General features: G+C 43.5%; 1 protein-coding gene across 10 annotated transcripts in view; it reads left to right on the forward strand.

Annotated features, from left to right (window-relative positions):
* The window catches only part of tjp1a (tight junction protein 1a), a 90,271-nt gene that overhangs the window by 17,598 nt on the left and 49,200 nt on the right, over positions 1-23,473 (forward strand). For 5 of the 10 annotated variants that reach the window (XM_079497269.1, XM_079497273.1, XM_079497274.1 and 2 more), the window contains exons 2-8: positions 13,244-13,300; positions 14,945-15,069; positions 16,192-16,294; positions 16,687-17,020; positions 17,621-17,727; positions 18,797-18,965; positions 19,700-19,841. In XM_079497269.1, coding sequence (XP_079353395.1) covers positions 13,244-13,300; positions 14,945-15,069; positions 16,192-16,294; positions 16,687-17,020; positions 17,621-17,727; positions 18,797-18,965; positions 19,700-19,841 — 1,037 coding nt within the window. The remainder of the gene's footprint in view (positions 1-13,243; positions 13,301-14,944; positions 15,070-16,191; positions 16,295-16,686; positions 17,021-17,620; positions 17,728-18,796; positions 18,966-19,699; positions 19,842-23,473) is intronic. The other 5 variants (XM_079497271.1, XM_079497277.1, XM_079497275.1 and 2 more) reach the window with 1 other exon arrangement.

Consider the following 23,473-nt stretch of genomic DNA (forward strand, 5'->3'; position numbering starts at 1 on the left):
CTCCACCAGGCCGAAGACCTGGGGAGAGAGTATGTTCTCCACCAGGCCGAAGGCATGGGGAGAGAGTATGTTCTGCACTCCGTCTGTCTGTGTGTGTGTCCTTCCATCATTGTCTCCACCAGGCCGAAGGCTTGGGGAGAGAGTATGTTCTGCACTCCGTCTGTCTGTGTGTGTGTGTCCTTCCGTGTGCGTCCGCCATCCATCCATCTGTGTACAGCTAATCTCCGGCACCGCTGGCTCGGCCGATGCCAAACTTTGCACACGCACTCCCTGGATGCCAACGACTAACTTCTGCCCTAAATTCTTCAGAACGGCCTGTTATAGCGCCACCATGAGGCAGGTTTTTGCTAAACACATTTCATTACATGACTCGTACACATTTATCCTCCAAATCGGTACTATACATTATCTCTCATGTGATCAACCCATTTCCCATATTCCATTCCGATTGGCTAAGATTGCCTTCCAAAGCTTGCAGGATTCGTCCGTTTCAAACAAAATGCCACGAATCATGAACAGTGACACAGCGTGTGATTTCCGTGAAAATATACACGCACATTTTTCAAATCGGCCTCATGGAGGTGCTATAACAGGCCAAATCACGTGTTTACCTATAACTGCACCGATCTGTGTACAACTTTGTATGCGCACTCCCTAGAGGCCAAGGAAAGTCCTTTGCCTTGTCTGTCTATTGCCTATTGGCTTGTCTCTGCACACACACACACACACACACACACGCTCCCTCCCTGCCTTTCTATTACAATTACACCCTGGTCTACAACTGGCTGCAGCGCCCTGCAGGTTGTGATGAAGGTATGTCGTTAGGTTAGTAGCCATATACATGTCATCAGAGTCATCACATGGCACAACAGAACACATGCTAATTCGGGAAATGAACAGAATGTGAAAGCTTGCATGAATGGTTTTCATGTCGTTATATGTGTTGGCTGATGAGTGGCTTGCCTTGCAGACACTTAACTGTGTGTGTGTGTGTGTGTGTGTGTGTGTGTGTGTGTGTGTGTGTGTGTGTGTGTGTGTGTGTGTGTGTGTGTGTGTGTGTGTGTGTGTGTGTGTGTGTGTGTGTGTGTGTGTGTGTGTGTGTGTGTGTGTGTGTGTGTGTGTGTGTGTGTGTGTGTGTGTGTGTGTGGCATGCCATTGCAACATTGCATTCTCGCTTGCATATCCTCTCTTCTGGGATCCATCCAACAAGATATACTGTATATAGTTGTCATGGATATAATGACCCCATTGACATGGAATGTGCATGATGGTGGTAATGTAGGTGTTGCCCATTCCACTGTTGATCCCCTATTACACACTGCACTGCACTGATAGGAAACTGTCCTTCTCCTCCTACCACCTCCCCATCCAGTGGGCATCTGTTAATGGAAGAAATGCCCTAACCAGTTCCTGTGCCTCTTCTCCAATTAATATGTCATTCTGTGACTGTCATTCTCTCAAAAGTGGGTGGGGTATCCTCTCCTGCGAATGACATAAGAGCAAAATGGCCACCGTGTGAATATTGTCAATGCTGCCTGTGGTGGGTCAGAAATCCTGATCTGCTGCTAGCTGGCATCTGCTAAAAGTGTAAAAACTTTATCTTGGCTGAAATTAGTATGTGGAATGCCAGCAGCACTGTCCTACCAGACATCTGGGATGTGTCTAGTGTGCGTGTGCGTGCGTGCGTGCGTGCGTGCATGTGTGCGTGCGTGCGTGCGTGTGTTCATGTATGCACATTGTGCGTGTGTGTGATTATGTCTGTAAAAACCAAGCTGTCCCAGGTGTTTATTCCGGTGCTTTGACCCCAGAACACCAGAGTGAGTCATGGGAGCTGCAATCCGAACACTGTAGCGAGAGCTAACTGCTCCTCTGAATCACACTGTTAAAGGATTAGTGTATTAAAATTGTATTTCGTTTTATGTGTATGCTGTTGTGCATGCATGTTAGCCTGTCCTCTCTCGTGCTTAATACACCTTTCGGGCACGTAAACCAAACTTTGGACATAAAACAATACAGCTACATTTTACTGCAGTTTGATAGATAAAGTATGCATCTGTTAAGGTTAGGTTAGGATCCATAACAGCATATCACGGTTCAGTGGATAATAACACTATTATCTTTATCTTTTATATCACAGTCCAAATGAGAGCAGGCATATTATGGAACACGGAGATGCAAACTAAAAGCTCCCTGCTCGTGCTGCGGGGCGCTATGAGAGGACATTCAGGACAACATGCTGTATATTATAGAACAGCTTAAATTAATTACTAATATCATTGTAGGAAAATATGCCAACCAGGGATTTTCCTTCCCATTGGCGATATATACGATTAAATCACCAATCGGAGGACAAGCCTAGTGCAAATTATGCTTTCTTGCAGGCTGCTTTTATGTAGTCATAGCTCTTTATAGTACACATGTATAATATATAATATAGTATAGTATGTATAGTTTACATAGATACTCCACTGTTACGTTCTTAGCTTACGCATGTTTCATGATAACTACTTTTTATATATGTGATGTATGCCATGCTTTTTTGTTATTGCTTAATGTAAATCGCTCTGGATTAAGAGCGTCTGCTAAATGCCTAAATTGTAAAATTGTAAATTGCTTTTCAACAAGCAAAGAACATTACAGAAAAATAAATTGTACATGGCAGACAATTGGGGAGTAAATTAAGTAAAAAGAAAAAGAAAAATATTTTTAAAGATGGAATGTAGAACAAATGTGTAAATACGTATAGGGAGGAAGCTCTCATGGTGAGACAACAAGACTGTGCCTGGCTGCCTGCTAAACTGTACCGTAACTGAACTGTATGTCTGGTGAATGAATATGATGGGTAATGAATGGCTCCTCAGGGCAGTTGTGTTGTGATCTGCTGCTCTGTTACAACAGTGATCTATTCGTGTGTCATTGTTGGAGGCAATCTAAGATTCAATTCACAATTATCATAACATGTACTGTGGACACAATCGTTAACCTAGCCCTAGGCCTAGATCGTATAATTATAATGTAATATAATACCAGTAAGACGCCCTGAGGGCGAGAAGCGAGGGGCAATGTCTATACACTAGGGTTTGATGAGGTCAGATGAGGTCAGATCTACATATGGAATGAATGCTGTATTGGCGATATATGGAGCATGTCACGAGGCGTGGCGGACGGACTGACTTTTTTGATTTATTGAACATTTTATTAACAGTTTGCAGAATTACAGTACATTTCAAGCACAAACTCAATACAAAGGCTGTTAACTGTGAGTGGACGACCCAATTAAGCATTACACTTGTTTACAACAGGGTCCACCATGTTCAATTCATCAAAACATTTAGAGACGTACAAATAGACACTTCTATATAGACAAAGAACAGAACAGGAATTCATCATAATGGAGGTAAAAAGGGAAAAGAAACATATACAGTGAGGGGAAAAGGGGGGGCGGGGTGGTGGGGGGGGGAAACTGACATGTTTTGCAGGTTTTCATAGTAAACTGCGACCTATGGTCGCTATAATATAATATAATATTATATAATGTAATGTGAGTACAGCATGCCCGCATACAGTGACAGTCTCTATGGACTGCAAGCCTTGACATGGACAGCGTGAACGATCTTAAGATGAGGTAAACTACAACAAGCAGGAATTGTCGTTTTTCTTCACAGGGACTTTTCTGTGGAAGCTATTTCCTGCAAACAGGAAGTTGAGAGTTTTCCTGTGCGCTCCACTGGCTGCTCTTGGTTAGGCCTACTTCCTGCCTGAGACACACTAACCTAAAGCTCTGTCAGGGTCTTACCTTAAGGCTTACACTGCTAGTCTAACACAATACAACGTGAATGACTTAAACAGGGATATTTCACTTGGGCTACTCAGGCTTATGTGAACACCCCGGACAGTTTTTAAGTTGCTTTATTTAGTATTTAGATATTTGATATTAATTTAGTTGGAAATGACCCCCTTCCTGAAAACACCCGTCCTTGTTTGTGGTGACTGATATATTGTCCTCCTAATACGTGAGGAGACTGTCTTTTCAATTACTTTTTTCATTTATTTTTATAATTTTTTGGGAAACAAAACAATACAATAAAACATAATTAAAAATAAATTAAAAAAGTAATTAAAAAAACACGGCCCCCTCACCCATTAGGAGGGCAGTATGAGTCACCAGAATCTATGATTGTGATTGTTTTTCGGTGTATCTATCATGGTTAAAATGTCGTTTAAAGTTACAATGGGTTTGAGTATTCACAAAAGAGTGAGTAGACAATAAACTGATCTAATTTATTTTTAAGTGAAATATCCCTTTAAGTAATACTATAAGGTTTTCATAAAATACATAGAGGTGCTCAGGACCATCCCGGTTGTAGATGTACAAAGCACCACTGTAGTATTAACTGTACAAAACTCCTCAGAAGTCAGTGTTCCATACCAAATTGGCTTTAAAGCACTTTCTTTTTTTAAATGCTGGCACATGATGCCAGAGTCGTCTGGCCCGGCCTCTCTTACTCTGGCCTTTTATCTCCGACTGCCCCGTTGTGCATGGCTGTGCCATATCTTTGTGTGTTTTGATACACCCACTGCATGAAGCATTTGTTTGGAATGTCTGTATAGATGTCTGTGGGAGGAAAAGCGGTGAGTAATGCAAGTATGCAACACTGGTTGTCGACCGTTAGAGACCGACGAATTGTTGGCCTGCATTGTCACTCGCTCTCCTGCACTTCCTGTTCACTTATCCCATTCAAGCCTGACCTCAAAATTTAAAAAGTTTTCTGAAATAAATATTTTCACGATTTTTCAAAAATAGCAGACCTACAAGCTCGTAGCGCGCCACTCGGTGGCGCGCTACGAGCTTGTAGATCTGCTATTTTTCAATAGCTAAATTACAACATAATGTTTAAAACACCAAAAGGGGTTCCCGACCAAAATGGGTTAATGGCATCAGACATCATAAGATGACCTCATCCTCACCTGTTCAGTTGTATTTGATCGAAATTGAATGAGAGATATGCAGAGAAGCCTTGAATACCAGTCCTGTCCGTATGTATCCTAGCTTTCCACAGCAAGTTATTACGATCCATTCAGTCAGACGTTCTGTCAATCAGTCAGTGCAACCTGGATACTGGGCTGATTTCAGGCCTTTGAAGGCCCTGAGTGGGCCAGTACAGAATGATCTGTACTGGACTGCTAGGCCGGACTGGGTTGGGCTCAACCAGCCCGGGCCGTAGTTTGAACAAAGAGGCCCTGTAGTTTTAGATCATGGCTCTGTGTGTGTTTCCAATACCAATGCCTGCTCATTCTTTCCCAGCACAGAGCCTTGCTGGACAGAGCTATGTGAATATATAAATACACCAGCCGATCGACAGTCCATGCACCATCAAGCTCACCATTGTTTTACATTACTTACAATTTTTCTTGTTCATTTTCTTCTCTTTTTCAAAATCAAACATTGGTTTTGGCCACCAGAGATGGTGCGCAGAATCAGATCTTGTGATATGTTCTTTTAATACTACATCAGATTACCAGGTTGGTACTCATTGCTGAGCCTCAACCACCAAGAAATGTGCGGTGCAGCAGGTCGTAATGCTTTCCTGCACGTGTTCGGGATTTTTCATACTCACAGGTTTCCAGAGTCCAGACCTTGAAGATGATTCTCTGCAGAGAACAATGTTTATTGAAGCACCGCCTTGGCTACAAAATCAAAGTGCCAGACCGTGTTTTAAGTGAAGTAAGGTCTTTCCTATGAAACTCTGGTCTGCCAAAACGAAAAATGTGATTTGTAGGACGCATAGCATAGCATATAATGTAATTATATGAGCTGTGACTGTCATTGTCTTGCTTATTTGTTGCTATTCGATCATTGCCCTGTTGCTAGTTGAGCACGTCAGCATAACCATTCAATTAACCCATTTTGGTGTTTTAAACATTGTTATAATGTAGCTATTGATGTAGCTATTGAAAAATAGCAGATCTACAAGCTCATAGCGCGCCACCGAGTGGCGCGCTACGAGCTTGTAGGTCTGCTATTTTTGAAAAATCGTGAAAATATTTTTTTCAGAAAACTGGAGGATTTAGAAGATTTTTTTTTTAATTTTGAGGTCAGGCCTAAATGGGTTAATAGTGCTAAATGAAGTTTCAAGACAAGATTACATGTAGAGCACAGACCCAAAGTGTCCCCCCCCCATGACCAAACATTTTGTGTACACAGTTAACTGCGTACCGGCCCCAATCCCTAATACACTCGTTTCCGACCTGCTGCCCCATGTGCTGTTGCCCCAGCTGCTAATGCAGATGCTCCCATCTCCCATCTCCATACCTTTTCATGTGTGATTTGAAAAGACCCGACTCCTCTTTCTCCAGCTCTGCTCATACCTCACGTTTACTCAGCCTGCATGGTAATCACTGCTGCGCACACTGGTGATTAATTACTATCTTAATCTCATCTGAGATTCAGAGCTTTAGCCTCAGTGGAGTAAACACTCACTTCAACGCTCAAGGGGCGGCTGCACACATGCTTACCTGTACACCCTTCTCGGTGTCCGCCACTCGTTAATTTTAGATCGCCGCTGCTTAACCCATTTAGGCCTGACCTCAAAATTAAAAAAAAAATCTTCTAAATCCTCCAGTTTTCTGAAATAAATATTTTCACGATTTTAAAAAAATAGCAGATCTACAAGCTCGTAGCGCGCCACTCGGTGGCGCGCTATGAGCTTGTAGATCTGCTATTTTTCAATAGCTAAATTATAACATAATGTTTAAAACACCAAAAGGCGTTCCCGCCCAAAATGGGTTAATTCTTATGACCTGTTGTGAGCTTGGAGGTGCACGACACTGTCGTGTGACAAAGTATGAATTGGGCTGTGTTCCGCATGGTCTCCTCACATGGGTCGCTGAGACGCTCCCCCTAGACGAGGGGAACGCCTTTCTATGGTTCCCAGATTTCAATTGGCTCGACCGCCGGCTGGAATGTGTTTTTGTTTTGTATAGCTTTCCTAAGATGATTTTACGACGAATTGTATTGTTCATTAGTAGGCTGCATGCCATGGACGCATCATTGATGGTGAGTAAGTTGAGGCTTATCGGTTTGTTGCTTCATATTCCTGTCGGTCAGTAACTTTGCTCTTACCTGATCATCTCAGATTAAATCAAGTTACAACAGTACATAAGAAAGCAACACTGTTGCATGGAGTATTACCGTTTCAACAAATAATAATAATAATAATAATAATGTTATTGGAATGTGCAAGACATATCTGTGAAACATTTATATGATCCATAATGATTTGAATACAAAAATAACATTTAGATTTTGAGGGCAAAATCAACAAAAGATATTACCTGTACACTGCCACAGGTAATCATGCCTGAGGAAGGTCTACATGACAATGTTGTTTTTTTCTGGAAAAACGTATTCAAAAATTACAAAAATGTTATTGCAACAAGAACCCCAAAAGGGGTTCCCATCTTGAAGTGTAAAAACCTGGTTCCAGCCCTGAATGGGTTAAAATACCGTCTCTTGAATGTGCAAGTGGCAGTGTGCAGGTATGTCTTTTATGGTTGATTTAGTCTACTGTTTGTAACCTACGCACCTGCTTTTAAACACATGGGTGTACGGAAGTTCTTTTTCGCAAATATTTTGATGCCAAAAATAAGAAGAAATGTGGCAGTTGCTGCGTGTAGTATTTAAATGCTTGTTTTGTCTCAGGAAGCATGCAATCCTAGCTTGTTTCCATGTAGCGCCTTTTGACTACTAGAATTAAGTCATTTTTACTGGCTCGGCATAATTCGATTGACTGGATTGTGTCACTGTTGTAATGAAAAGATCTTTTGTATCTAACAGGAACTGTGCTGTACAGTGAGTGCACATAAGGGCAATGATGTTATCAAGACACAGTTACCGTTAAATCAAATTAACTAAACTCAAAGTGTTACACAGTATGAGTTGTTCATGTGGAGCTGCCGCCCTCGGAATCTTTCAAGAGAAAACAAACATACAGTATTAACATTTTCATTTAGTTATTTTTTACTTCGCAAAAACACAGGCCGTCTATTTAGTTTGCTATCTCTGACTCATTCACCTGACCTATGGTCGGAGCAAACAGACCAACGCCCACATGGATCATACTCCCTGTTATAGTATAAGCCCTCCCTTGCAAGGCCAAAGGGATGGAGATGACAGCCGGGCTGTGCGACTGTCCATGGGCAACATCTGGACATACAGCTGGACTTCACTCTACGTGTGGCTGGGATTTGGCAGAGAGGAAGGGGTATTTTTTTTATGAGAAGGCTCATATGTCTGGTCTGCTCGCTTTGGAAAAGGATTAGGCCTCTAGCTGAAGGTTTAACATGGATAGTGCACGGGTGTGTTGCTAAGAGTGAGGGTGGGAGCAAACAAGGGAGAAGAAGATAATTGAGAAAAACAGTACATTAAGGGCTTTTCAACCTGTCGGTGTGTCTTGTTGTGTGGTACGTATGCACGCCATCAGCCATGGCCTTGCTGTCTTCCTCCTCCCCGCCCCTCAACGTCACCCCCTGGTCCAAGGACAAGGCCACCTGCCTGCCTGCCGGCTCAGTCACATGACCCCAACATGCTGTTGTTTGTCATGGCATGCTCTGTCTGCCTGCACTGCTGAGTGAATGAATGAATGAATGTGAGTGGATGGATGGATGGAAGGATGATTGAATATTGTGTGTGTGTGTGTGTGTGTGTGTGTGTGTGTGTGTGTGTGTGTGTGTGTGTGTGTGTGTGTGTGTGTGTGTGTGTGTGTGTGTGTGTGTGTGTGTGTGTGTGTGTGTGTGTGTGTGTGTGTGTGTGTGTGTGTGTGTGTGTGTGTGTGTGTGTGTGTGTGTGTGTGTGTGTGAGTGTGTGACACTGTGTGTGTGTGTGTGTGACACTGTGTGTGTGTGTGTGTGACACTGTGTGTGTGTGTGTGTGTGTGAGAGAGACACTGTGTGTGTGTGTGTGACACTGTGTGTGTGTGTGTGTGTGTGTGTGTGTGTGAGAGAGACACTGTGTGTGTGTGTGTGTGAGAGAGACACTGTGTGTGTGTGTGTGTGTGAGAGAGACACTGTGTGTGTGTGTGTGTGTGTGTGTGAGAGAGACACTGTGTGTGTGTGTGTGTGTGTGCGTTTGTTTTTTTGGGAAGAGAGAAGGTGGAGACACTGGAGGGGGGGGGTTAGCGCTGGCTAAATGGGTCAGGTCCCCTCACACAATAGCAGTGTGGCTGTGGGAGACGAATGGACGGACAGGGAGGAGGGGTCTGCGTTGGGAGACCCAAGCCCTCTGCGCCAATTATAGCCATAAATAACATCAACACAGAGCCGCCATGCAAATCGGGGTCAAAGGGTTAACTGTTCCTTTATACACATAAAGAAGGTTCAGGTCAACTGACTCATAATGTAATACAGTGCCTAGGAATGCAAGAGGGGTTTTGCTGGAGTTAAACTTTTTTTGTTTGAGGGACGCCAGCCCCTCCTATGCCCAGCTTTGTGTGTTTGTGTGTACCCCATAGCGATGATTTGATTGGCTGAGCACCCCATAGCGATGATTTCATTGGCTGAGCAATAGCAATGTACGTACTGAGGATAAAATGTGAGGACAGAACATTGAGGACGCCACAAGTGATTAGCCGGATTGGATTTGAGGGTAAAAAGTGAGTACAGAAAAATATGAGGACCGTGAGGATGCCAATTGGCCGGAATGTGATGATGTATGATGATATCACTTGACACGGGTGCGATTTATTTCTAAAAGAAATGGCCACAGCCATCCACAACATGCTTCTGCTTTGAAGCCCTGACCTATTGACTGTTGTAGACCCTTTTTATTGAGCTAATCCCGCTGGATATGTGTTCTCTCCTATCAGTAGAATGTTATGTAGCTTGAATCTTATAGGGGAAAAGAGTCCACAAACATGTCCTGCAGTATCTCAGCCACGCATGGACATACTGTAGGCAATGTAGTATGAGGGTTATGGTGTTTAACAGGGTTATCTTTGTCTCTCTGTCATGTCTTATTTGTACCTTTTCTCTTACTCTGTTTCAGTTATCACCATTGACTTGCTGTTCAAAAGTCATTACTCATTACAGCATACTGTATCTGCCCAGTTTTTGTCCACACACCGTGACACAGCCCTCATCCCTCATTGGTTCACTATAGCGGTCCTCGTCTGTACCTGGGAACGTCAGTGGGTACTGTACATACTGTACTATATCAGCAGTACTGATGTTAGCCTATAGCCTGACTGTAGGTTAGATGACACTGAAGGTGATAATAATAATAATAATAATAATAATGATACTGCCATAGATGGTAGTTGTGAAGGTGTGTGGTTTGGTTGTTAAGGATGGTGATGAGGGGTTGAGGGAGCGTGATTACATTGATGATGGGGCTAGACTGACGACAGGGCCTATCATCTTTAAGAAAGCTGATGATTGCAGAAGGCGTGGTGGTGGTGGCTGAGTGTGTGTTTAGTCTCTACGTTGTGTCTCGTCCTTAGCCTGGTCCCCCCAGTGCTCCCCACCATGTTGGCCTCTGCTCACTGCTTAGCAGCCTGCAGTGGCCAGCTGTGTCATTAGAGGCTGAAGGCAGGTTGGCAGACAGGATAAAGGCTTGACGCGATTCTGTACATAAGTTCTATTTGATACCTGCATGCGTTCAAGAGCAAGCACAACACAGACTGCACTCAGCCGCAACCTTCTTCCGGACAAGTGAAGGACTTGTGCAAGCGGCCATTGTGACAAGAGTTATCCCATTTTGACCTGAGATCAGATTCTAAAAATGTCTTCTACATCCTGACAGTTTTCTGAAAAAGCTATGTTTTTCAGTCATTCTTCGATTTTTCAAAAATAGCAGACCTACAAGCTCGTAGCGCGCCACTCGGTGGCGCGCTATGAGCTTGTAGGTCTGCTATTTTTCAATAGCTAAAGCATGACATAATGCTAACACCAAAAGGGGTTCCCGCCCAAAATGGGTTAAATAATTTCTGTGCATATACGTTACTGTTACCCATTCTGTTTTATTGTGCTTGTACACCGTTTATCTAACCTGCCAACCCGCCAATCACTCAAGTCATCAAGTCATGTATTTTATTTTCACATGCTCATATGGATCTCCTTACTCAATCTCTTCTCAAACGGTGTCCATTTTATAGCGCATGTGTGGTCAGCGTACCTGCGCACCCACAAAAGGCATTGCGCATCAGATGAACGCGCGGACATAGCTGGTGTTGAAAGGTATCATTGCGGACCCTTGTGGCTATGCAGACGTGGAAAGTATAATTTGGCCTGGACACTGCTGCCTCATCAGCTGAATAGATGCAGGGCAGAGCTGTAATTGAAAACTGGGAAAACATTCAGGTTTATTTTGTATATGTTATGTCATAATACTTTCGCTCTACAAATGTGCGATACTGCTCTTTTGACACAAAGTATAAATATTTTTGTAAGCATTCAATAAGAATGCAGTGTGTCGAGTCATGGTATTTTCAAAACTGGGAATTATCCCTATTCATGGGATTCGGTTGTGTTTTTCTGCATATTGCAGTTTTGTGGCTCTCGGACCAGATGTTATGATGTATTTAAAGGTTTGTTGCCATTTCACAATCCTGAAGGAAATTTACACTGCAGAACAGGACTTGGAAGATGGATGGAAGGCAAAAAAGCCTTCGCCATAAGATAAGACAGTAAGCAGAAACTGAAGTTAAACACGTGATAATACAAAACAGAATAAAGAGAGATGATTTCATTTGTGCGTACTTACCGCTGGTGTTTGATTAGGCCTGAGCCTTTGCCTGTGCCATTAGGCTAATGCAGCATGGCAGGCCAGAGGAACAGTTGGATGGTGCCAGGGGCTAGCTCAGAGGCTCACCTTGCATGAACTTCTCCAACCACACAAAAAAAAACCAAAGAAAAAAATTCTGCTGGCTGCTGCTTACTCATGTGCAAATGGCGTACATAATTTCTTTTTCATATTTGTGAGAGAGTTCCAGTTCCAGCCACAGTTATGCGTCAACCTGGGCACGTTGCCACAAGCAGACGGTGTGTCATGCTAGGTCATCTGTGACAGCTAGTAGTAATATTTCAGTTTGTTTTTGTGTATGTGTATATACAATACATATCATGTATGTATTCTGTATCTGTTGGGTATTGTACTTTGTCTTGTTGCTTTTTTGTGGGTGGGGGTATATTTCCTTTTTTTCCCCTTATATGAAACATTTTCATTTACAACTCTGCTCTCACTTTGTAACGATGCTGTGAAAAGTTTTTATTTGAAAGTAGCAGCACAATATTGTATGAGGGTGAGGGACAATTATATATGATAGTGTCTGGTGCTGGGACTCTGGTGCAACGCACAGGTCCTGGGCCTGGTGAGACCTGGTGAGACGTAGGAGGGGCCCTGACAGGAGTCAACCCACAGAGCCTAGTCCTTCCATGCGCCAGAAGAGTACCTCCCAGCCCTGGCAGAGTTGTTCTGGAGTAGTTCCTACGGATTGTGTGGCCCTGGTTTTGCCCTAGTGGGACTGATTGAGGGTAGCTAGCTACTGGGACATAAGTCGGGACTTGATCACCCCGGCTGCCGGCGGGGTCGCCTGAGTGAGGGGTATGATGTTCGAGAGACCCGAAACCCCGATGACCTTGGGATACATCACTGAGGATACGTCCCAGGTGCATCCATGCAATGTTTTTTGTTATATGTATTATGTATATATCGTATAGGAAATAATATATTATTTATATCAGTGGTTCTCAAAGTGGGACACACTGGATTCCTTTGCAGTTCCTATTGGATGGATCCCTGTAACTCAGAGACCCGGGTTGAACCGGTTCCGTTATTTTCCCCCCACATAATTTTGTACCAAATTCATTGGTTAAGATCCTAAAAGTTGGTTCGGAACTGGAACCAAAAAACCCTTTCTTGCCGTGAAGTGGGAACCAAAGTGGGTGTGTCACTATTCAGGTTGGAAGATGCAGATGTGATATAAACCAATCAAAGAACAGAACTAGTTCTAGAACCAAAGTTCTTTTGGTGGAAAAGGGGCCAGAATGTACAACTGGAACCAAAGTTTAGAAAACAAAGTTTCAAATCTGAGACGGCTAACTAACATCATGCGTGCATGTTGGTCACCATTCTACCTATTTAGAAGTAGATGTGATGTGATGTAACGCGGCTGTGAAGTATTCCAGTATGTAAAATGTGGTTGCTCTCTGATGCTGACCTTGTACTTGTTTCTGTCTTGTGTTGCAGAGTGCCGCGATGGAGGAGACTGTCATATGGGAACAACACACTGTGACACTTCACAGGGTGAGTATTTAGCCATCTTCACGTCACCTTTCTCTCCCTCCTTCTCTGTCTGTCTGTGTCTCTCTCTCACTCACTCATTCACTCACGCACGCATGCACGTGCACACACACACACACACACACACACACACACACACACACACACACACACACACACACACACACACACACACACACCTTCCCTCCTCTTGTCCACTGTCAATCCTTCTGCGTGTGTGTGTGTGTGTGTGTGTGTGTGTGTGTGAGTGTGTGAGCCAGCTGCAACAGCAGCAGGATGTGTTTTGCCGAAACAATGGCGAGGGAATCCAGATGGCAGGAAGTGCAGTCTGAGGAAGACAAATCAGTATCCACTTCCTCCCAACTTCTCTCCACTTCCTCCATATTGGCAGCAAGGGCTTTTCCTCTCTTAACTTTTTAGGGAAAGAGCCTAAAAGTATGGCGTTGTCCTTGTGCACGTTGCCCTGTGCACATCATGCACTGTATATGCAGCCAGATGAATCACTTCGGATCAACAGTATAACAATCAATAAAACACAGAGAGCGCAGTGTGACTTTTTGGCAAACAAAAACAAAAAGCCTTGACATTTGACATGTCTCTCTCCGTTTCACAAGAGGGCGGGGCTCAGCCCTGGGCACTCACAGACCGGAGCAAGAGACAAGAGACACTGACTCGTTATTAAGTGCAATAAAAGTCCAATAAATAACAGTAATTGACAGACGTTGACCACAAAAGTCTGAAATTGAGGCGACAATATCTCAACGTTGGTTTTCTTTTACGCATCAAATGCGTCCAGTGGTAGATGGCAAGCCCTGTCGTTCATTCCGCTGCATGCCACTGCGCTGCTGCTGTGTGTGGAGAGCAAAACGCTGAACCTTACCTCAAGTGTGTGTGTGTGTGTGTGTGTGTGTGTGTGTGTGTGTGTGTGTGTGTGTGTGTGTGTGTGTGTGTGTGTGTGTGTGTGTGTGTGTGTGTGTGTGTGTGTGTGTGTGTGTGTGTGTGTGTGTGTGTGTGTGTACACACATACACTGTAATCACATACGTACACACTGTATATAACATTCTTTCCCCCTCTCCAATTGGCCCCACTTTGACAACCTAAACTGTAGTAGGTTGATGTTGTGATGGGATTGCATTGCAGAGAGCACCTGTCTAGACATACCAGCTTACTGTAATCTAATTAGTATGTTTTTGTTTGAAGAAGCTGTAGAATTGTCCGAGTGAGAGCAGTGGTGGTTGTTGTGGTTGTAAGATTTAGCCACTTTAGTTGCATCACATGGTTCTCTCCTCTGCTGTCTGTCTGCACCATATCGCTGTGGTCCTATAAACCACAACGGAAACATCCCAGCAGTTACTGGGTATGTGGTCGTGGTGAAATGGCAACGAGCAGAACTAATCGCAAGCATGTGGCTTTCTGCGATTGTTGCCAATGTGTACTGTCAATAGTGAATCTCCAATTAGCTTTCCACAGCAGTTCCATTGTGCACTCGTAATTGCTCTGCATATAAGGATGTGGTGTTTTTTATTTAGATAAGAAATAAATGCATGCCAACTTAAGTGCATCAAAGCATTGACCTATTATCAATTCACCAGTAATAAGTTGATGTGTGCCACGTGCGTGACGTGTGTGTGTGTGTGTGTGTGCAGGCCCCCGGGTTCGGCTTTGGCATTGCCATCTCAGGTGGCCGGGACAACCCTCACTTCCAGAGCGGAGAGACATCCATTGTGATCTCCGACGTGTTGAAAGGAGGACCAGCGGAGGGTTTGTTACAGTAAGTAAGCATTACTGCCAGAGTGAAGCATTCCTTATGTTCATAGTGTATGTACAGTTACTGGAGGAAAGGTAAGTAAAGCTAACAGCATAATATTGTTGCTGTCCGTCGGGAGGAAACCATTTTTGAGGTTTTTGATTTGTTTTGGCATAAATCAGTGCTATTGAACACCCGTTATGTCTGTGTGTTGTTTCGAAAATATTGAGTAGTAAAAAGTGCTTTGGGCGAAACCTCTTAACTCCATTGGACCCTCAAAATGTCTGCTAAAGCAACTAACTCCTCCAACTCTTCCCCTCTCATGGAAGTAATTGACAATATATAAAGTTACACCACCAACTTTGACGAGGCTGTATTGCTTTGTTTTAAAAATATAAGTAAGTAGCCTTGCCGAGCCATGGGGCCCATAGGGCAGGAGCCTATCTCCTGTTTCTGTAGCGTGAGGCAGCTTGATGTACAAGTACACCCCCTGGACATGGCGCTAGTATGTCGCAGGGACTTACCCCCAATCCAACCCTTGATGCTGAGTGTCAAGCAGGGAGGCACTGGGTCCCATTGACTCTTTGATATGACCCGGCCGGGGATTGAACCCCGACCTCCCAGTCTCAGGGCGGACACTCTAACCACAAGGCCACTGAGCTGGTGAATTAAAAAATATAAGGTTTTCCTGAAAAATGTACATTTTGGAGTTATGAGGTTTCCTACGACAGCAGAGATATATAGTTAAGTCAGTTAGAAAAGTATTTATAGAGCCCCCCCCCCCCCCCCCATATTACATTGTACATGAAATCTCAATTGCTTCACTTTTTGTTTTTATCACACAATGCATTACTACGGTATTCATAAACATATACAGTAGTGTCCTGTTAAACACGTTCAACCTACCTTGGTTTCTCAATGATTGACAAAATCATCGTTCATTTTCACTGAATATTATGAGGGTTATTATTACGAACGATATTAAACATTGAAATATTGCCAAACTTATAACTTGTGGTGGAAATATGATGATGTTCAATATGCTGTGCAGCCCTACTGCATAGCACTGTATATAGACTGACAATGACTTACCCGATCGGTGATAACTTAACGTCCTTACCCATTGTTCATTCATTTTCCTTCCAGAGAGAATGACAGAGTGGTTATGGTTAATGCTGTCTCTATGGACAACGTAGAGCATGCATACGCTGTGCAGCAGCTCCGCAAGAGTGGCAAGAACGCAAAGATAGTAAGTTCCTTATGTATATTTAACTCATTTGTACAGTCTCACAGTTACAAATGGCTAAATGAACACTACATAATGAGAAGCTAATATTTCTATAACTTATTTGCATTTGGTTTATATTTATTTCAAAGTTTATTTTTTATTTGCAAGATATATTTGTTATAGAAATATGTTTATAAGATATATGTTTAAACTTTATATCCGTTTATAAGATATATTCATCGGCCAATTTGGAGAGCATCTATCACGTCAAATGGAATCAAAATCAACCAATTTAATTTTGATCAACGGCTGATCAATTCATCCCTAACAAACCCTCATAGTGTACTGTAGTTCCAAAGACATTACTTTGTGTCTTAACCACTCAGACTTCCCTCCTCCTCCCTCACTTCTAGACTATTCGTAGAAAACGGAAGGTGCAGCTTCCTATGTCTCGACCCGGTGACAGGGAAACCATGTCCGAGCACGAGGAAGAGGAAGACAGCGACGAAGAGGACGGCGGCTACAACCGCCACGACGGCACCGTGGCGTACGGCGGGGCGAGCGGCAGCAGCGGCACGGGCCCCGGCAGGCGCCATGAGCGCAGCAATAGCGGCAGCGGCGGCAGGCGGGATACCAGTGCCTCGCGGGAGAGGAGCATCTCTCCGCGCTCTGACCGACGCTCGCAAGCCTCGTCCGCCCCACCCAGACCTGCCAAGGTCACCCTCGTCAAGTCCCGGAAGAATGAAGGTGCCACTTTCTGCCTAAAAAAAAACGGAAATGAATTGTAACACGACTGTGATGTAATTGCACCTCTTACAGTGTACCATGTGGTCCCCTCACAAGGAATGCATCCTCTGCGTCAGGGGTTCTCAACCCGTGGGTCGCGACCCCCCGGGGGGTCGCCAAATTATTTTAGGGGGTTCCCAAATTATTTACAAAAAAAAAAAAAAAAAATTAATTTTTATTTTCACGATTTTTCAAAAATAGCAGACCTACAAGCTCGTAGCGCGCCACTCGGTGGCACGCTATGAGCTTGTAGATCTGCTATTTTTCAATAGCTAAATTATAACAATGCTTAAAACACCAAAAGGGGTTCCCGCCCAAAATGGTTTAAGGTTATTGTAGCAGTCAATTTATATTGGGGGTCGGGAGGGGGCGGGGCGGGGGTCCCGAGACATTGCCAAAGCATTTCCGGGGGTCCCCGGCCAAAAACGTTGAGAACCCCTGCTCTGCGTGACCTGCATATCTTTATTGTGGTGATCAAAGGACATCTGTGGTCAGTGTGGTGTGGTTTGCGTTTTTTTCTTACTGTATATTCTCTTACATTTCTTAATTCTCTTTTGAAAGCAGAATACGGGCTGCGGTTGGCCAGCCACATCTTTGTAAAGGACATCTCTCCTGAGAGCCTGGCTGCTAGAGATGGCAACATCCAGGAGGGAGATGTTGTTCTCAAGGTGAGAGACACTCACCTGTCTGTCTGTCTGGTGGTGGTGGTGGGTCGATGAGGGACGATGGAAGAAGGCCGATAAGTGAGATAATGTCTGCTGGTGGTGGGTCGATGAGGGACGATGGAAGAAGGCCGATAAGTGAGATAAAGAAATGAAGGGCACAAACGGAAGGGTGGGGAGGGAACGGTACTGGAAGAATCTAAGTGAGACGTGTGGGAGGGGTCCTTTTTGATCAACTTTCATCTGTCTGCTGTGATAATCTGTGTGCTGCTGGGAGCAGCCTGCAGAGTGAGGTCATAGTTCATTAGCATGCCTGCTCACCAGAAGGAATACCACACATTCCATTATGCCTTTGTTCTTGACCACTTACTGGACAGGAAAACTCAAAAACAACTTAAGGAAATGCACGGAAAACACTTCATTATATCAAGTTCATAGTGAGTGGTTAAATATTTGAGTGAGACCCTCCCTACTTTATGTTATACATGCTATCATTCTCACTCAATGTCTTTGACAGCAGTAAAAGTACTGGTACAAGTGCATGGTTGCACATAACATTTTGGCCGTCTGAGAACTGGAAGTTCCCGGGTTTGATTCCAGACTTCTCCTGGTTCGTGTCACGGTGTCCTTGAGCAAGACACTGAATCTGTAATTGCTCCCCGAGGGGCCCCCCTAGGTGGGTACCTGCTGTTCCCAACAGTACGATGCGTCCAAATGCAGAGAACAGATTTCCTTACAGGGTTCATTATACTTTTCACATCATTATGTAAAGGAGAACTTGGGCCATTGGTAATTCTTTGATGTGCTAATGTCCAGAGTTACTGTATGAAGATGGTGATGTTCCACATTGTTCAATTTAATTGTATTTATTTAACCCATTTAGGCCTGACGTCGAAATAAAAAAAAGTTCGCTCTGAAAGAATATATACCTATTCAAAGATTTGTGCCGCATTTTTACGATTTTTCAAAAATAGCAGACCTACAAGTTCATAGCTATGAACTTGTAGGTCTGCTATTTTTCAATAGCTAAAGTACATTTGACTCTTGAGCTGACCTGCTCCCTGTCCTCCGCCAGATCAATGGCACCGTCACTGAGAACCTGTCACTGATCGATGCCAAGAAGCTGATTGAGAGGTCAAAAGGCAAGCTAAAAATGGTGGTGCAGAGAGATGAGCGAGCCACGCTGCTTAACATTCCTGATATGGACGACAGCATCCCATCCGCCAACAACTCCGACAGAGATGGTGAGGCGTCACACAGCTCAAGTTTTACTTGACTACTCTCCATCCCCACTATATTTCAAAGAAGATTTTTTTTAATGTTTTTCTTCGTCTACCACTGCACAGAAGTGAGTCCTTTTAGCATTTGTTATACAATGTTTCTAAAGCCTGATTTATTTATACTTAGTTGTGTGCCATTGTCGCATACCGAAAATAGCCAACTTACAAGCTCACAAATGCATTGTGAGGTTGTTGAGTAGTTATTTTTGGTGTGTGACGCTGGTGCACAACTTCAGAATATATCAGGCTTTAGATCATTCCCAGCTGCAAACAGCTGGAGGCTGAGACTGTGTCCACATGAGCCACAATCCTGATTTACAAAGGCATTTGGGGAAAGTAAGGGAGATCCTGATCCAATTTAAACATTTGATTGCCTTTCTCCTTAACTTTTGGCATTCTGTACCAATTTTGACCAATGGTTATCAAACATTTTAATGTCAAGGACCCCTAAGTTAAATAAGAATGTATTCGCCCATCTGAACATATTTTGTGCCAGGGAACTTTGTACAAGTTGTTAAGCTGCTGTCACATTTCATCAAGGTTTCTTTTGTGAGCTTGTAGATCGACTATTTTCAGAATATAGGATTACATCTGTATTGTTACTTGGGAGCCACTGGAACCCCCACAAAGGACCCCTGGTGGTCCCCGGACTCCACTTTGGGAACCACTGTCCTAACATAGTCTTCTTCAATTTCCAGACATTTCAGAGATACATTCACTGACATCAGACCATTCCAACCAATCGCACGGTCGAGCCCTGGGCAGTCGATCACGTTCGCCTGACCGGCCCGAAACAGCTGACCACGTCCGCCACTCGCCTCGCCAGATGAGCAACGGCAGGTAGGTGAACAAGGGGACATTCAACAGGGAGTCCTTGGTGCTGTTTGTCTGCCTTATCATGAACACAAATGATCTCCAAACCGGCAGTCATCATGGCCATATACATCCACAATGATACCATTCCAGCTCCATATGTCTACTAACTAGGGCTGGGGAATTAACCGGAAATATATATATAGAAATATTTTACAAACAATGTCCGACTTATAAGCCGAATAATTTAGTTTTTTGGAGGGATAATTTAGTTTTTCTTATATCAATGAATTGACATAAAAAAATTCCAGATAAATTAGTCTGATTAATCACTCAACTATTATAATGCATTGTACAATGGTAGCATACAGAAATGGCAAAAATAGCAGATCTACGCGTTTTGGATTTGGCTTGTATTAGTAACTCTGAGGACCCCCTAGGGGTCCCGGTATAAATCAATAGATAAAAGCACATCAAAAATAAATTGTCATGGTCCGTCCCTCCGGTACTGTAGCTCCATGTGCCCCCATAATGCCTTACTTTTGGGGTCAAGGTCAGTCATTGCTATTGATCCAGCTCCAGGTAAAGAGGGTCTTTTTGATGGTCTGCTAGATACTTGGCTCTTTACTCCGTCTCTTTATGTACGCATGTCTTACATGGCCTATAGATGCTCAGAGGCTGCCTGTCCACCACCAGAAGCCCTGCACTGGCTCTGTTTCCCTATAGATGCTCAGAGGCTGCCTGTCCACCAGAAGCCCTGCAGCTGGCTCTGTTTCCCATCATTATCTTTAATTACAGGGTGCCAATGTGGCCTGTTTCCAGTAGTATTGAGTAGCTTAGCAATTCTAAGCACAAAGGGTCATGTTCCACATTGTTCCATTTAATTGTATTTATTTAATGATACATGCATCTGTGACACAACACCATCTATAATCTATATAACCTGATATGAACACACACACAGGCTAAATCACGAGAACCACAAAGGAGCGCCTATCATCGTAATAATACAAAAAAAAACGATTAATGAAATTTCATTTTCGATACAAAAAAAGTGTTATGCTCGTATCCTATGCTCATTGTCTCTCTTTCTTTTCTTCTTTTTTTTTCTTAAAAAAGAAAAAAAACTCTTGTCCCAAGTTGGAGGCTACAGTAAGTTGCTTGGAGCAGTGTATTTTGTAGTTTAGAGGCTGTGTAAATAGCTCCCTTTAGCTGGTGACATCCATCCAAAACCCAAGAATAGTTAGAGATAGACATGTAGCTAGATATGGTGCCTTCCCAGATGGCAGCCTTGCCGAGGTGATTGGAAGGGCCTTGTATAGTATTGTGGAGTGAGACAGGCTTGTCAGTCTGACGCTGCGGGTGAGTGTGTTTTTTGCCATTGGCCAGAGAGAGAGCCACGGCAGGCCTGCTAGCCTGTGGTCACAATCATTAGCTTTGCTGGAGACTGCAGAGTGGGGTTGGGAATGGGAACAGTGTCATGGATCTATCTGGGGCTCATTGCCCTGCAGGTCCTGTTCTGGATGTCTGTGTCAGAGATGGAATCGCTAGAGCCCAAGCCTGCTGTCCAAGACTCAGCACTGCTTCTAATGGGCACCAGGTCTCTTGGTACTTTGGTAGCAGAGCTTTTTAGCTGAACTGCGCTAGGTATTGTAACCTACAGCTGAAAGACTAGCAGGTCTGCATTAACCCCATAGTTTCTCATTAGTCTGCATATTCCCATAATTAAAACCCGCTAGCTAGTTGCTAATTTCAGTTGTCCTGCTCCCTAGCTGCATGTATAATGATGATAGTTTAATCTCCATATGGTGTCTCATGAATGGGACCTGTGTCAAACTGTGATGTAACCATGCTTTCTTAATGCAGGAGGAAGGCAGGTTCTCTCCTGCACAGATTTCTTCCACTGTAAGTGTTTTTTGATGTACTGGCAGCAGTGTAGTTTCCACAGTATTTAATGTCCATCTTCTTTTAACCCCTTAACGGGATAGTTCACAATTTTTTAACTTAAGTTGTATGAAATACTTGCCATTAATATAGTGGTTGCAACTGTCCCGTGGTGGGAGTTCTGCTCTGGTTTTGGTGAATATTAAGTAGTTCCGGTCATTTTGTTGGGGCCACTGGGGCCACGCATTAAAAGTAAAGTAATCCACAAAACTAGCGTCATTTGTATTGTTGACCTATTTCTAAAATATTAGCGCAACTTTCGTTCAACTTTGACCCCTCTATCACAACTATTTTTTGGGCGTAGTGATATGGATTATGGACACAAAAAAACATAGTTCCATGTGATAGAGGGGTCAAAATGTATGAAAGTTGCACTAATATTTTAGAAATGGGTCAACAATACAAATGACGTTAGTTTTGTGGATTCATTTACTTTTAATGCGTGGCCCCAGTGCCCCCCACAAAATGACCGGAACTACTTAATATTTCACCAAAACCAGAGCAGAACTCTCACCACGGGACTCAGGCAAACAACTAATACAGTTGCAACCACTATATCAATGGCAAGTATTTCATACAGCTTAAGTAAAAAAGAAAATCTGAACTATCCCTTTAAAACATTGAAATGTTGATGTAATTCCTTTCCCGAAATATAGTGAATTGTCTACATATGAGAATACTAAGTGACACTACAGTATGGTTCCATTAAGGTGTAGACTTCTAGTAGAAGTGGTAGATGAGTTTTCAGCGACGTAGTTGTATTTTTGTATAATTGTGTCCATAGCAGTGATTGTGGTCCCGGTGGTCGGCCCGCTCTACGATGCAAGTGGCTGCATTCATTATCTTCAAATTGAGGAGGGGCAGAGAGGAATTTGACACACTTCCCACAGAGCTTTGCCCTGAGCCAGATGGTTCACATAACCTGATTGGCTGTAGTGCCACCCAGTGACATTCTTTTTTCCCCATCCACGCGACAAGACAGTATTCTACGTATGTGAATGAACTTGACCATCAAGGCCATGTGTGTCTAGCAGTGAGCATACCCACTGCATAGGCAAAGCCTCTCCGTACTGTATGTTCTCTATTTTGGAATTAAACTCTCAATCTTTGATTTAATCACCATGGTCCAACTAACCGAGACAATTGTGTGAGTAATTGTTATGATTTCTCTATTTTCTTTTTCTAATCGGTGTCAATTGAGGGTAGAAATGTGCTTTTCTTTTAGCATATTTTTGTTCTTTTGTTCTTCGAGTCAATGCTTGTAAATGTCGTCACGTGTTAAGTCTGTGTCGGTTGTGAGGTTCAATGATGATAATTTATGTGTATGGCAATGGCATAGTGCTGAGGTGATGGAATTTTGAGTCAGTGTTTTCGTCAGATCTCTTCCCTCTCTTTCCTACTGGTAGAAGCACTTCACTCTCTCTCTCTTTCTCACTCACACTCGGACTCGGTCTCAGACAAGCACACACCCACGCACAGTAAGAATGTCTTTAGAAGCAGGGGATTTGAACAAAGGGGTCTGTCAACTGGTGTTTGTCATAGTGTAGTAGCCTATTTAGCACCCGTCTGCCCAAAGCCAACCCCAACTGATCTAGACCATAGTCATATCTCTCTCTCTCTCTCTCTCTCTCTCTCTCTCTCTCTCTCTCTCTCTCTCTCTCTCTCTCTCTCTCTCTCTCTCTCTCTCTCTCTCTCCTCTCTCCCCCCTTTGTTTG

This window comes from Electrona antarctica, assembly GCF_951216825.1.
Source record: "Electrona antarctica genome assembly, chromosome: 3".
Taxonomy (NCBI): domain Eukaryota; kingdom Metazoa; phylum Chordata; class Actinopteri; order Myctophiformes; family Myctophidae; genus Electrona; species Electrona antarctica.